The sequence below is a fragment of the Podarcis bocagei genome (assembly GCF_964188305.1).
Source record: "Podarcis bocagei genome assembly, chromosome: 1".
NCBI classification, from domain to species: Eukaryota; Metazoa; Chordata; class Lepidosauria; order Squamata; family Lacertidae; genus Podarcis; species Podarcis bocagei.
Window position 1 is genome coordinate 93,808,179 of NC_138125.1, and position 14,976 is coordinate 93,823,154.

The following is a 14,976-nucleotide window of genomic DNA, read 5'->3' on the forward strand; positions in this document are numbered from 1 at the left end:
ACACTTCTCCAGGTGTGTGTGTGGGTGTATACAGAAGAGAGAGATCAAGGGAGGGGAAAAACGAAATACGATCTGTAAGATAAGGGAGGGGGGAAATGGGCAGTTTGGAAGGCAGAGACTGTACACTCTCAAAAGTTGAAGCACTTTGGGAGGTCATGCTGCCTCCAGAAATGTTCAAGACTTGGGGGAGTGAGCATACAGTGGTACCTTGGGTTACATATGCTTCAGGTTACATTCTCTTCAGGTTACAGACTCCGCTAACCCAGAAATAGTGCTTCAGGTTAAGAACTTTGCTTCAGGATGAGAACAGAAAGAGTGCTCCGGCGGCGCGGCGGCACGGGAGGTCCCATTAGCTAAAGTGGTGCTTCAGGTTAAGAATAGTTTCAGGTTGAGAACGGACCTCTGGAACGAATTAAGTACTTAACCTGAGGTACCACTGTATAAGAGTATTTCGTAAGCAACCTTTTAAAGCATGGGTCAGCAAACTAAGGCCCACAGGCCGGATCAGGCCCAATTGCCTTCTCGATCTGACGCGGGAATCGCCGTGTGGATCACCAGCGCGTGCGTTCTTTCCCTCTCCCTCCCTCTCACTCACACGGCGGCACATCCTCCCTCCCTCCTCCTGGCTTCTCCCCGCCCTGCCGAGAAGAGGAAGGGGGCTGGGCTTTGTTTGTGCCAGAGCTGCTGCCATTTTAAGCAGCCCCTCTCTGGAGCCCTTTCACATGCCGCTCATTGTCCTGCCGCTCGCAAGACACAGATAAGCAGCCACCGGGGCTCGTGGTGCTCTTGCATCATTTTTTCCCCTCCAAAATATAGTCCAGCCCCCCCAAATGTCTGAGGGACAGCAGACCGGTCCCCTGCTGAAAAAGTTTGCTGACCCCTGTTTTAAAGAGTACTGTGAGCCACTACAGAAGTAGAAACATCAAAAACAAGTAACAGCTGTGCAGCCCAAACCTGCCTAAATTGAAGCCATTTCTTTTGACTGCATGGGACTAGGGCTACTTGGTGGTGGTGGAGGGGAGAACATTATATGCAACAAAACATGTCTCTCCTGCATCGGTCTCTACAGCCACAGCAGGCACTGTAACCTTCCAACAGCTTGACTTCACTCCCAAATGCTTACTCCTCCATTGTCTCCGGAGACAAGACACCTGCCGACCAGCTGCCTTGTCTTCAGCAGTTAAACCTCATGTGTGCCTTCACCCCAGTCACAAAAGAATTATCTCTATTTTCAGGGCTGAAATTAGTCTCTAGAGGAGGAGCCAAGGCCAAGCAAATCATTCCTTATTATGGCTACAATAATAGGGAGTTTTCACAAGGACATAGAATAGATTGGAAATATGGATTATTAAGGACTTTGTATAAGCCAGGGTGGCAACAGGTTTGATTTCGAGGTCTTTGCAGTTTTCGGGCTAAAAACTTTTCATAGCTGGTACCAGATTCTGAGGAATATGCCAGTCACCATGAACATTTTTTAATGACCTGCTACAGCTCTATGGGATCTTTCCATTTCCTGTTCAGATGTCCCCATTTCCAGAGTGTTGATGAAAGCCAGTAGGGCAAAGGGAACCATAATTAACTTTTTGTGACACCACGGCAACTTAACGAGGCTATACAGAGGTTGTGCATGGAGGTTGTGATCTGGCTAAACTTGTGAATTTGCTCTCTTCCGTCTTACCCGCCCCCTATCATAATTCTAGCACCGATGCATCCCCATACAAAGGAAACCTGAGCAGCAGAGGTTTAGCTTTTAACCAGCCTACTTGTAACACCTTTCAAATTCTCTTCTCCTGAAAGAGGCCCATTTCTGACAAATCCTTTGCATAGCTCTTGCCTTGCAATGAATGGGATGTATTGCTAGAGCTACATTAGATACTAGCTGATATTTACATACCACCTATTCTGCCAACACACCCAAGGGGGTCAACAATTTCAAACTACTAAAACAAATAATAGTATATGAAATATAAATGTGGTCCTGGAGATGCATGTATGTGTTTAGTGGACTGTCCAACTGGAGCAGGCCCTGATGTTGATGTTGGTTCTGAAGTCGCAAGAGTAAACCCAAACAGGAAGTACTTAAATGTTATATGGTGAAAACACACGATCCATCTACGTAAAAAGTGCAAGGTATTTCTTACAAAGTTTATTTGCATTTTTACTGGAGCACAGAGTCTAAATACAGATGTGTCTTTTCTTCTGTACAACAGTAGAATGGCCAGTGCAAAATATGCAGGTTTCGTTTTTGTGTTTTTTTAAAAAAATCTATATATAAAAACCAAGAGAGAATCTGGCAGTATACTCACAACTCTTTATCCTTGACCTCCCTTCCTCCCCCCTTCATTTAAATCACACCCATTTAAATGGTTGCTGCATTACAGGTGAAGAAAACTGAACTCCCATAACCCTTTGAAAGACAGAAATACCTACCCCCAATCAGACAAAAGAAATTTAATTTTTAAGAGAGAGATTTAAGAGCTTTCCCCCCTCCAGAAGATAACAAAGTCGAGTGCAAAACACACAAATATATATTTGACAAGGGGGGTGGGGAGGTACTAATTTAAAGCTTTTCCTGAGACAAGCCTATTAAAAAGTATTAAAGTTAGTCAACTTCCTTGTGCATGCTGAAAACTCCAGTCCCAAAATGAGGTTTACACACCTTATCCCAGACTACAGCGACAGTGAAATGGAATATTGGCAAACAATGTTTTCCTATGTGCGTGTAGAGGTAATCGGCACGTTAATGCTAACTCCACCTAATAAATGTCATCTTCCTTTGGAGGACTATAAAGAATTCTAGTTCAGTGTTTCAGAGGTACAAATAAGCCAGGGAAAATGTGTTGTTATTAACACAGACAGCTCAGCAACAGCTCAGCACTTGTTAACTTAAAATATATCAAGCTTTGTCCAGTCTATTTCTATGGTTATCTACCCATCTGCTATAAAAAGCTGTGATTATTATTATTATTAATTATTATTATGTTAAAGAAGTCAGGATTTCCTTTACCAAAAGTACAGTGTTTATACTTCTGTGAAACACAACAAATTACAAATGCGCTAAATGTAATTTTGAACCATGATTTACATTATTCTATGATAGCTGTGCCCATTAGAGCCATTCAGGGAGTGTAAAAATATTTTTTTATGTTTCCCTTCACTCTACAAGTCAGATAAAGGCAAGTTCTCCTTTATTGAAGGAGCCCCATGCACTGTTGCACATGAGGAATGAGCCATGTGCACTCAACCCAACAGATACCTGTCAAATGTTAGAGGAGGCAGCCATATAAAGTCTTTCCAACTCATCTGGGCCTTGGCCATCTGTTGGCCATTGAATGCATCATCCTACTTCAGTGACCAGCACTGCAGGCAGTGCCCTTAACCAAACAAGGGAGTTACATGTGCATTACTCTTCTGTATGCATGGTTCCTGATGCAGCAGGGAATCACTGCACAGAAGCCTGCTTCTGCACACCCACTGCACTCAATGGATCAGGGTGCAAGTGTCCAGCTCAATGATAGACTGACCGCATAACACTGTGCGTGTGTCCATACAGCTTAACATTCTTTACAATATTAGTAGAGGAAAGTGTTACTTATACACAAAGATTTTCATAAGATCGCTCACAGCAAAATCTGCACACTCCTGTCTACTCAGCAGCTTAGGCCCATTGAGTTCAATGAGACTTTACTTCCAGTTAAGCGGGTACAGGATTGCAGCCTCAGTTGCCAAATTAGATGATAGGGGAACAACAACAAAAACACACATTTTAGAAAAGAGCATCACAAGAAGGCACTCATATCAGCAAAGTAATTAGACTTATTTTGCCACAGAAGTAGCTGTCTGCCTTTATGACAGTATGTCCTGTGACATTAATATCTGAAAATACATTAATACATTAGAATCACTTAGGGGGTAATTTGGGTAAGAGAAAACATTTATACCCAATTTCTGGATTGGAGCAGAACTGAGAAATCAACAGAGCAAACACCTCCCCAGTTAGACTATGGGACATTTCTTTCTGAATATTTTGCTTCCTATACTTCTTTATGATTACTGTATTGGTACGTCCATTTAACTTCTTAAGTGTTATGAAAATTTGCAAGATTCCTTAGTTTTACTGACAACTTCAGAGCCATGTTAAAACAGCCCCGAAAATTATTGGACTCTTGCTTTTAAATATTTAAAGTTAGGACCATGAGTGTCTCTATTTATACCTATCTATATACAAGCTTCTATAATCCGTACTCAAAAGGAAGAAGTGGTAGCAGGATGGGGTGTAAAGAGAAAAAGAAAGAAAAAACAGAAAGGGGAGCAACTGTTTCTAAAAAACAAATAGAGAATATTCAAATCCATAGATGCAAGTGGAAATAGCACAGACCTTATAAACTTAAGAAGCTTAACATACAATTGTTGGTGAAGCAGGCATATGATATGCACATACAACTGCCAGGGAAGGGTAGACATGAGGAGAGGAATGCAAAGTTTCCATCTTTCCTCTTTCCCTTAGCGACAACATTGCCTTGAGAGCTTTTGAAGCAAGGAGCCTGAAACAAGAGTGTTCAGAAAAGGAGGAAGAAATGTTGCTCACAGCCATAAGCGAAGTCCAAGGCACGTGAGAGATCTTTGACCAAACCTATAACCTTCTGTCATACAAGTGAATGGAACCAGTTTACTTTTATAGCAGAAAGGAGACCAGTTTGTGAACACATTACTGGATGAGGGTCAGTGCTTGCTCCATGCCCTGGAGGATAAGTATTTGCTAACCTCTCCCCTCATATATAACTTCTCTCCACACACACACACACACACACACACACACACACACACACAGCTAGTGCGCTTTCTTCCAAAGTTAAATCTCTCACGGAGTTCCATGGGGCAACTGCAAACTGGATGTGCAGCAAAACCTGCCCATTTCTCCAGTCAGCCCTTTTCATTTCTCCAGCAGATCTCAGTGGTAGCTGTTGAGTTTTACTGGGGGGAAATATCATAGCCACAAATGAGGGGCACAATTCAGCTGAGGGCAAAATTTGCCCTGGTTTGTCCTTTTTTCAATTTGAAGTCCTAAAACAAAGCCACCTAATTAAAATGAGCAAGTAAGAGTTATATAGAATGATTAAAGGGGGGTTGGAAATAGCGCTTCTGCTTGGTCTGTTGTCAGATGCAACAAAAAAAAAAGCATGCAGGAAAGTAACTACCCTCCTTAGGAACTTAGGTGATAATTGCAAATTTGCTTTAAGAAGAAAGAATCCATAGCTGTCTGGTTATCTATATTACCTAGGAAGAGAAGGAAAAGTAGTACTGTATATACATTTAGCTACATTTGTAACCAGGATGATCAGCCTTTATAATGCTAGTCCCTGGAGGTTTGAGAGAAGTGCTTTTCATATTAAGTTGTTTTCGTTTTAATAAGGCACATGGTTTTGAACAATGAACAAAAATGCATACAAGTAGTTCTAAAAAGGAAAGGCAATTCAAAACAATAATCAGATGAACTCCGAAGACCACGTCTAGTCCCCAACACTCTGAAATTTACACACTTTAATTTTTCTGCTAGGGCATTCAGTTAATAAGAACACTTTTATACAAATGAGTTTTCCATCTTTTCAGTCTGGGTTGCAGTGAGGCATCATAATGTTGTAAGTCCCAACATACATAGAAGAGGGTTATTTCAGAATGATATGGTAGCCATCATTACTTTCAGCTGCAGGAGAGAGAGAGAAAAGAGGGGAGAAACCTTTAACTTCAAACTTTGAAATACACACACACATACACATACCTGACTGAAGATCCTACTAGTCTGCACTTTCTACAGATGCAAATTGTGTGACAAACCAAGAGGCTGTGGACATCCATTTCAAGAAATAATTTATGTACTGTAATCTTAGTACTACATTATGGGATGTGGATTGTTAGAAAATCCAAGTAGTTTTAGTCACATTACAAAAGAAAATAAGTTTGGTATAGTGTGGAAGGAAAGGTGACAGAACACTAGCTAAGAGAAATATATAAATATATGGGCAGAAGCAAAGGACACCCCAATGCATGGAAATGATAGTTTACATGAGGAGCTTCATATATGGAAAAGAATTAGCAAATGTTGAACAACTAAATAGACAGAGCCACTATGCTAAGTTCCTGGCAGGTAGGTAGGTGTACCTTATCAGGAGGGGGAGTGAGAGAGACAAGGCAGCAGGGGGTTTGGTATGTTATAAATGCACTGGCAGAACAGTGCATACTTCGCTTCTTTGCTTTTGGGAACTTTCACGTCTCAAGTTTGAGGCCCCTGAAGGAAAGGGTGACACCACCCCTTTTTCTGTTTTCATAGTATCTGACTATCCTGTTTGGCTGTTTATGCATTTGTCATTTTGTGTCTGAGAATTTTTGGATCCCCTTAAGTGACTTCCAACACCCTTATTTTGGTGAAGGCAAATCCTACTATTGTGGCAGGAAATATGTGTATATACCGTATTTTTCGCTCTATTGGATGCAGTTTTCCCCCTCCAAAAATTGAGGGGAAATGTGTGTGCGTCCTATGGAGCGAATGCAGGCTTGTGCCATAGCCGCGCGCAACCCCTCCGGCAGGGAGAGGCTGCACGGGGCTATGGCTTCTTTAGCCCCGTGCAGCTTCTCCCGGGAGGGAGAGGTTGCGTGGGGCTAGAGAGGAAGCCAAAGCAGCCAGCACGATCCACCCCGCTGGCTGCCTTGGCTTGTTCCATAGCTGTGCGCAATCGCTCCAGCAGGGAGAGGCTGCACCGGGCTATGTCTTCTTTAGCTGCATGCAGCCTCTCCCGGTAGGGAGAGATTGCGCGGGGCTAAAGAGGAAGCCAAAGCAGCGAGCGGGATCCTCTCCGGCAGGGAGAGGTTGTGCGCAGCCTGTACGCTGCTCTTTGGGGCTGGGGGGGGGGAAAGATTTTTTTATTGATTTCCCCGTCTAAAAACTAGGTGCGCCCTATGGTCCGGTGCGCCCTATGGTGCGAAAAATACGGTACCTTTTAACGTCGTGATGACAAAACAAGATTCATCTTGAAAGTTTTGTACCATCTGGATAAAAAAGACAAATGGAAGAAATCTGGAATTTATTGACACACACACATATTTTCTTCAGAAAGGAAATATACATTTCCTAATCAACAGGGTGCTATTAGTCTGAAAACAAAGGAACTGTCAGTGTACAGAGGCCAGTAGGGCTATTCAAAAAGGACGTGCAACCATGAGGTGCTTCCTAGAGGAATTTTTGCAGCAGCACACATGCAAAAATGGTAGATAAGCAAATGGTAGAGACTGGAGGAGCTATAAAGCCCACCACCCCCAAAAATGGAGGTCAAGATTCACCTAACCAACTCCATTAGTCATGCCCATTAATTTCAATGGGTCTTCTGTGTGTGTGACTTAAGTTGTGCTAGGTGTTATCATAGGTGATAGTCATTGACTTCCGTCTTCTTAGGCTATGCTTTTACTCCCCAGTCACCTTCACACAGAAAAATATCCACCAAAATTAAGTCCAGTGCTGCACCCATACACCATATCTAATGATGCATGAAGAACATCCAATTGGTGACTGCTGTTTGCATCACTCTTGCTGCCCTGCCACCAGAACACAAAAATAAGGCAATTGTTGTTGTTAATCAGTAACTCAAGCATGTAATGAAGGGTCTCCTTGCACCCTAGCTGGTTGAGGCAATTCTTCTTTCCAGAGGCTGCCTTAAAACACTTCATGACTATTCAAACACTGAAGGTTTCAGATTCATCAGAGTGAAACGGTAGGGAGACTTTCAGAATAAAAATTGCAGGCTTCATCCACAGTTGCACTGGAAGCCTTGCTCTCTGCTTTAACTGTGTTCTCCAGGGGTCATATACAACGATGGTTCTTAAGTGATTCTAGAGCATGCAGCCCACAGCTTAATTAGAAAAGGCTGGGAATATTTACCATGGAAAATATGCAGCATAGAACAGAATGAGACATTCGTGGGAATGGTTGGAAGCAAGTAAGTGGGATTCTTGCTCCCATATGAATGACATCTTGTTGCTTCCAAGAAACTTGGATGAGGGCTCAAAAGGTTTTATTGTTTTTGCAAAGTATTTTCCATGTTGTACATATATTTCAGCTTTAACATTTTGTTATGCAAGATTCCGTGTGCCCTTCTCCCACCCCCCCACCCCACTAAGTCAAAGTTAAGCAATGGTGCAGATTGTTTGAATGAGATTATAGCAAGCTTAATAAGCCAGCTTCATAGCAGAGATTCTTTAAAAATGGAACTAAATTTGGCAGAAGTCCTTCAACTGGCCATGCATAAGGGGGTTAGCACACAAACCAGATACTTTGCTCAAGCTTGTTGAAGCTCACCCACTTTTGAACGCAACCATTAAACTAACTCACTGACAAAGCAATGTCAATGTGAAAGGGAAAATATTGGGTTCTCTGTAATTCTTTCTACTTTCTAGGGGTGAAAGTGATTGCATGTTTCAGTACCATTATTTTATTGGGAATGTGGTTGTACTGCATGCTTAAAATGTAATTTTTTATGTTCCCCAGATACTTCTATATTTCGAATTGCCTTTCAGTAGCTGTGGTTTTTAGGCAAGGGAACAAACCTGAAGATGGAGACTAGCAGAAGCAAAATGTTATAGAATCTGTAAAGGCAGAAGGAACTGTTCATGGTGCTGAAATCTTACCTATTGGCCACTTGAAATTGTGCCTATTCACTTGAGACAAGCACAACCTCTAAGAGTCAATTTTAAACATTGAGGCCAAGGCTGTGCACTATATGAGCTGAAATGAAGTGGAAGAGAGTCCAGGAGAAAGCAATGAATATGCCTTTCCCACCATTTCATTACCAGCTTTGTCAACAATGCTTGATAAGAGGACTACTTCCCTTCATAAACATCCTTACCAAAAAGTATTGTATAAACAGAAAAGCAAAATGAGCTTTATAATCAGGTTCTTCATATCGTGATCCTCACTGCTAACGCTGCATATGATATGTTCTAGCATTTTAGAACTCAGAGCCTCCAGAGCAAAACACACAATCCACAGCATTATGAAGGTCAGTCGCACTAAGGTCAGAGAACAGGTCCTAAACACATCAATAGCTAGAACTAGATGGGATGCATTCCAGTTAAAACTCTTACCTCATTGCTCACCAATACATGGATCCCTGTAGGTCCTTGCCGATAGATTCGGTTTATCTGCTGTGGGGAAATACTGTACAAGTTGGCAATCTTCTCCATCAATTCCACTGTTGTCAGCTCTTCTAAGAAGATAGCATGGTATACTGCAACAGTATTGGGGAAAGAGAAATATTTAGACATGCACCAATGGATTTGCATATATTTAAGGGAAAATATTTAACTTTTGCAAAGCAGCCCTCATTTGCTTTTGTCTTAGCACACACTAGAATATTAAGACTTAAGAGAAGAAAAGCATTTAGAAGCAACCTTTTAAGTTCACAATCATGACAGAAAGAAGTCGCCACCCAGTCATTACTTTTGCACATTTCTGCATTTTTAATTTTGCAGTTCAGATATGAAAAATTCAAAACATACATGCTCTTATGAAAGAGGGAGTAGGTGTCCTTTTCATCACCAAAATAAGCACATGGGGGAGCTAAACTTTTCCCCACCTCACCTTCCCATGTTTGGGTGCCTTTGCCTCCAGCCAGCTTGGGGGAAACTATGAAGTAAGCCACAGAAAACTGTTTTCCTTTCCAGTATGCTCACTTATTTTAATACCACTACAATTTTTCTATTTTTCTTTTTAGCAAACATGTGCTCAGCTAGATTAGCCCCAGGAACGTAACCACAAGCCTAAGTGTTGCTTTTAGAAATGATAATCATTAAAACATTCAGAACATGTGTAGCAGTCTCCTATCCTTGCCAGGCAGGTTTAGTATTTTGGGGAGGGGGCTGGTTTAAACTAACATTCTGACCCAACAAATCATTCATTTTCAACTGGTGGGTCAGGCTCCACAAACAGAACATATTCTAACCTCAAGGTGAGTGCTGTTAATAGTAGTGACACTACCACCGTCCAGTGCTGTGGGGTGGAAAAATTACCACTTCATAAGTTCATGAATGCCAGTTGTGATATAATAATATTAGGCAAACTTGGCAGTTTCAAAGTTTTAATTAAGGTTTTTAAGGCGATTATCCTTAGCAAGAATGTCATTCTGCTTTTTCTTAAATTCAAACACTGTTGATTGTCTTGTAAATTTTTACAAGTACTCCAATAAAAAAATATCTATGTACTGTAACATTTAAAGCATATTAAAAGTGCGCTTTAAAATCCTTCCCTCTAAATACTTCAAGTAAAATATTTAAGGTGTATTGGGCCAAAAAAATATAACATTGGATACCTTTTTTCAGCTTAGTTTCTTAAACAAATTTGCTAAATTAGGCCACTCCCTGGGGCAGCAAGAAATTTCCTGATGCAAATTACCCTGATTTGCATAGGAAATTTTTCTGCTTCAATATTTGCTGGAAACTACTCATAACGGCCACCATCACTGTTTCCCTGTTTGGAAGACAATCACAGATTATAAAAAGAGAGAGAGAGTGTTTTCACAGAGAGGCAAGCAGCGTGACTTTTAACCATTCTGTAGCTGACAGGATTTCAGTGGGTAGAATCCTGCATTGTAAGATGCATCTGCCAAAATTTACTCCTGGTTTTTTTTTATATATAATCTGGTGACTCTAAGAAGAGAAGACAGCCACTCTCTCACACACTAAAATTAGCTTGAGGGGATGTCAGGCTAACCCCCAGAACAGTGCACAGGGCAAGGGGGGAGGTTATTCCATCTGGAAAGACAAAATGTTTGCACTGGTGGAATGATCAGGAGAGTGTGGTGTTGAATTCCTCCCATTAAATGCAACCCTGTGTCTGTTCATACCTATGTATTAGTGAGTGTGTTGGCTGAACAGGATCAGTCCCTAAGCTATTAGTGGTGTGTGGTGTGGGGAGAGGTTATATGACTTTGGGTTCATTCTGGAAAAGAGGAACTTTTGAAATTGATCATACTAATAGCAATTAGATAGACCAGGGGTCAGCAAACTTTTTCAGCAGGGGGCCAGTCCACTGTCCCTCAGACCTTGGGGGGGGGGGCGCTGGACTGTATTTTGAGGGGGTGAAATGAACGAATTCCTATGCCCCACAAATAACCCGGAGATGGATTTTACATAAAAGCACACATTCTACTCATGTAAAAACACGCTGATTCCTAAACCGTCTGTGGGCCGGATTTAGAAGGCGAATGGGCCAGATCCGGCCCCCGGGCCTTAGTTTGCCTACCCATAAGATAGATTTTATCGGGTAGCCAGAGTTTTTCAAAGGATGTAGAGTTTATTACGAAAGGCTGGCAAGCTTTGCCAAAACGAACAAGACACTTACTACACAGATTAGCATCTCCATTCTCTCGTTTTTGATGAAGGTGAGACCGGTTTTGCTCAGGTTCCTGACATACATAAATGGTCATCTTGGGCCTTACATTCCTACAGGCAAAACAATATTCTTTTCAGTATTGGCACTGTAACAGGACACAACGCTTCCAACTGGGCACCGCGCTGCTCTGCACATGAAATTGGATAACTGTGTAGAGACCCAATTGTGATGCAAAGCCTAGAACAGGGGTGTGCAGAAGGTAGACTGGGATCTACTGGTAAATCAGCATGGATTTCTTTCTCCCAATTGCTCAACAATAGAAGAGTCTGCTACCACCACCAAATGATATTGCTGGAATGAAAAAAGCTGGGAATATTCAAAAGTATTTTTGGGGTGGAGGCAGCTATGGAATGATAGTGAACTCAGTTCATTTCTGGTATTCAGAACAAATTCCTGAGCTGAGAAATGTTAAGTGTATGTCTTCTGGATCAGATTCTAGCTGAGGTTTAGTAACATACCAAGTGGACCCCACAAGCCTGAAGCCTGCCTTCACCTGGGCTAGAGTGTCAAGACTGACTGGGAAGACTCGAGTTCAAATCTTTGTTCAGCCACAAACCTTATTGAGTGACCTCGTCACTAACTCTCAGTTCGTCAGTGTACCATCCCAAGATGCAGTCAATTTTTATTATTTACTATGTATGTCTCCAGTGACACATATGCTTTTAAGGATCTCCCCACTGCACACAACCCCCCCCCCCCCAAATTTGAAAATGCAGTAACTGGTGCTGTAACAGAAAATGTGACAAACCTTCCTTTAATGGCGTTATAAAGTCGAATGCCATCAGCTGGGCCACAAATCTGAATAAGGTCATCTTTGGACATCTTCAATAAGTCGGCACCTGAACATTTCAAGGAAAAGTCATTTCCCCCCAATAACAAGCTTCTATACTGAATCAAATTTCACAGGCTTGTTAAGACAGGTCTGGAGGAATACAAGTTCTGATTAGAAAAAAACCAATATTGCAACCAGTCACTTGACAAAGATATTTTTGTGCAAATCTATTGCATGTGTGGGGAGAGGAGAGATCTAGAAGGAAGTAGTCATGGCCACGGGCAAAATCATGTTACTTCTGGTCTCAGACACAAAAACCTGCTTCCAGCAGCATGTGCAAATTGAGCTCATAGTGTAACTAAACACAGAAGCAAGGAATCTTTCACATTGTATAACTGACATCTCCTGAACCAACTAAAATGGCTGTCCAAGTGCATGGTATGTGAAGGTCACTTCTCCACTTTTAAACCCCAAACTGAAGAAACCAAGGAAAGCCCACCAGAATTTGTGTTTTACAGAATGATGCTGTCCATGAAAAAATGGATGCACTATTTACTGGGGGGAGCAGGGGAAGGAGAGCGGCATCACCTCTCTCCTACCCCAGATACAGAATGTTGCTTCTGAGTGTTGGGAATATGCAGAATTCCCACCAAAAGAGCATAATCTTGAGGAATGGTGCAGTGTGAAATCAGTGTGCATTTATTTCCCATTAGGACTATCCATACAGAAAGGCCAATGGTCTATATTACTTAAAGAACAGATTTACCCACTTGAAGGAACATTAGGAAGGATAAAAGGCACATGGGCCATATTAACACACATACCTGAGAAACTTGAAAAGAGTCTACAGAATGGACTAAACCTATTTCGCTGAAGCCACTGCTGAGCATCTTGAATAGAAGCAGAGGGAAGGAGATGCTACATTGCAAAAAGAATAAGAGGGTCTTGAAATGAACTGTTCACCAGTGTCCTAAAAAAAGAAAAGCACCACATTAACATGATCTCAAATACTTACGTCATTGCTGGGAGGCAGGAGCTCCGCCTGGTGAGTTGGAGAACTGTTGCTAAAAATTGTACAGAATTGGGAAAGAAAAAAGGATTTTTTAACGTCTCTCCTCAATAGTGCTGGTTGTTGTCCCTCCCCCGTCCCCACTTCTCTCCCTCTCTCCAGATGGATTACAGTGGTACCTCAGGTTACAAACACCTCGGGTTACAAACACTTTGGGTTAAAGACTTTGCTAACCCGGAAGTAGTACCTTGGGTTAAGAACTTTACCTCAGGATGAGAACAGAAATTGCATGGCTGCTGCGCAGAGACAGTGGGAGGCTCCATTAGCTAAAGGGGTACCTCAGGTTAAGAATGGTTTCAGGTTAAGAATGGACCTCCAGAACGAATTAAGTTCTTAACCCGAGGTACCACTGTATATGAATGAAACACGTTCCAAGTACAAGATGCCTAATCAGGTGTTCAAAATAATAAACCCTGCAGAGACCTCCTCTTTGTTGTTTCCACTAAGAGAAGTCAAAATGTGTTTCGGTTTTGCTTTGTTTTTTAAAAGGAGGCTATTATGTTCTACATGGAAAGACTGCCTCCCTTTAAAGAAAAAAAAAGTGATGCAACACAAATCCCTTGGATTCTACAGATTTGGAATGTAGCTGCTATAGAAAGGATATCCAATATGTTCAAGGAAATTAGGAGGGGAGTTTTATTTTAAGACTTAAAAAATTCTTTATTCTTGGCTAATTTAGGATTAAGGAGACCAGAGAGGTGCAATGGTCAAACTAAGATCGGGGAGATGCAAGTTCAAACCGTCATCCAATTACTGAGTTCATTGGGAGTCCTTGAGCCAGTCACAATTTTTCAACCTAACCTACCTCCCAGGATTAACGAAAGGATAAAATGGGGAAGGAGAAGCAGAGAACCATGTATGCCACCCTGAACTTCTTGGGAAAATAACAGGATATAAATAAGTGTGTGTGTGTGTGTGTGTGTGTGTGTGTGTTTATTTACTTATTTACTTATTTATTTATTGAAACCCACCTCCCCTACACCTGCCAACAGTAGGTATAAGTTTAAAAAGGAATCTCTTCTATTCCATCAGGCTATAGGAGTGGGAGAGATGGGACAGGACATTGCTCATTTCAAGATCTTTCCATTGTAGCTGGTTATTGCAACAACTCTGTAATTAAAACTAAGGCCTGAGCTTGTTTTTTCTCTCCTCCCTCCCAATCCCCTTTTCCTTTTGTTTTGTGTCTCTTAGGTTGCAAACCTGAGGGCAAGAACTGTCTCATCATTGACATTTATTGACATGAGTCATGCTGGGAACCTACTTTGGGTGAAGAGTGGCATGAAAATGCTTCAAGTAATTTAAATATGCAAGTACCTTTCAAGCGAGTGGGAGCAGTAAAAGAGCACAGCAGTATGTCTCGCAATCTCGGCAAATAATATTTGGGTTGAATTGCAGGCTCCAACATAACACTAAATGCGAAGTTATAACTTCCTTATCTTTTACACGTGTGGTTTTTTTTCTTTTTATGAAACAAAAACATGAAACTGGGGCTCCAATGTCAGCTGAAAAGATAAAATATTTATCACGTACCCATCTCCAAGGCTGAAACTGTTTGGAGAGCTGTTGTAACTTGGAGACGGAGCGTTGTTCACTTGATAAGGCACATCTGGCCACGGGGAACACTGTTTAAACAAAACCAAATTAGGAACATTAAGAGCATGCTTCAAAGGGGAGTCAGAAACTGAAGTCCTATTCTCT

General features: G+C 41.7%; 1 protein-coding gene and 1 long non-coding RNA gene across 2 annotated transcripts in view; one reads left to right on the forward strand and one right to left on the reverse strand.

The window, feature by feature from the left end:
* Positions 1–2,131: 2,131 nt before the first annotated feature.
* The window catches only part of TFCP2L1 (transcription factor CP2 like 1), a 41,286-nt gene continuing 28,441 nt past the window's right edge, over positions 2,132–14,976 (reverse strand). Inside the window, exons 8-15 of the mRNA XM_081206535.1 lie at positions 14,809–14,900; positions 13,225–13,273; positions 13,034–13,127; positions 12,186–12,276; positions 11,387–11,487; positions 9,133–9,275; positions 6,993–7,044; positions 2,132–5,704 (exon numbers count right to left, since the gene is read on the reverse strand). Of these exons, the coding sequence (XP_081062661.1) occupies positions 5,667–5,704; positions 6,993–7,044; positions 9,133–9,275; positions 11,387–11,487; positions 12,186–12,276; positions 13,034–13,127; positions 13,225–13,273; positions 14,809–14,900 (660 nt within the window). The 3' untranslated portion in view covers positions 2,132–5,666. The remainder of the gene's footprint in view (positions 5,705–6,992; positions 7,045–9,132; positions 9,276–11,386; positions 11,488–12,185; positions 12,277–13,033; positions 13,128–13,224; positions 13,274–14,808; positions 14,901–14,976) is intronic.
* LOC308593933 lies at positions 6,272–6,962 on the forward strand. Its single transcript, XR_014011091.1, has 2 exons — positions 6,272–6,591; positions 6,865–6,962. It is a non-coding gene; the product is annotated as an uncharacterized lncRNA (long non-coding RNA).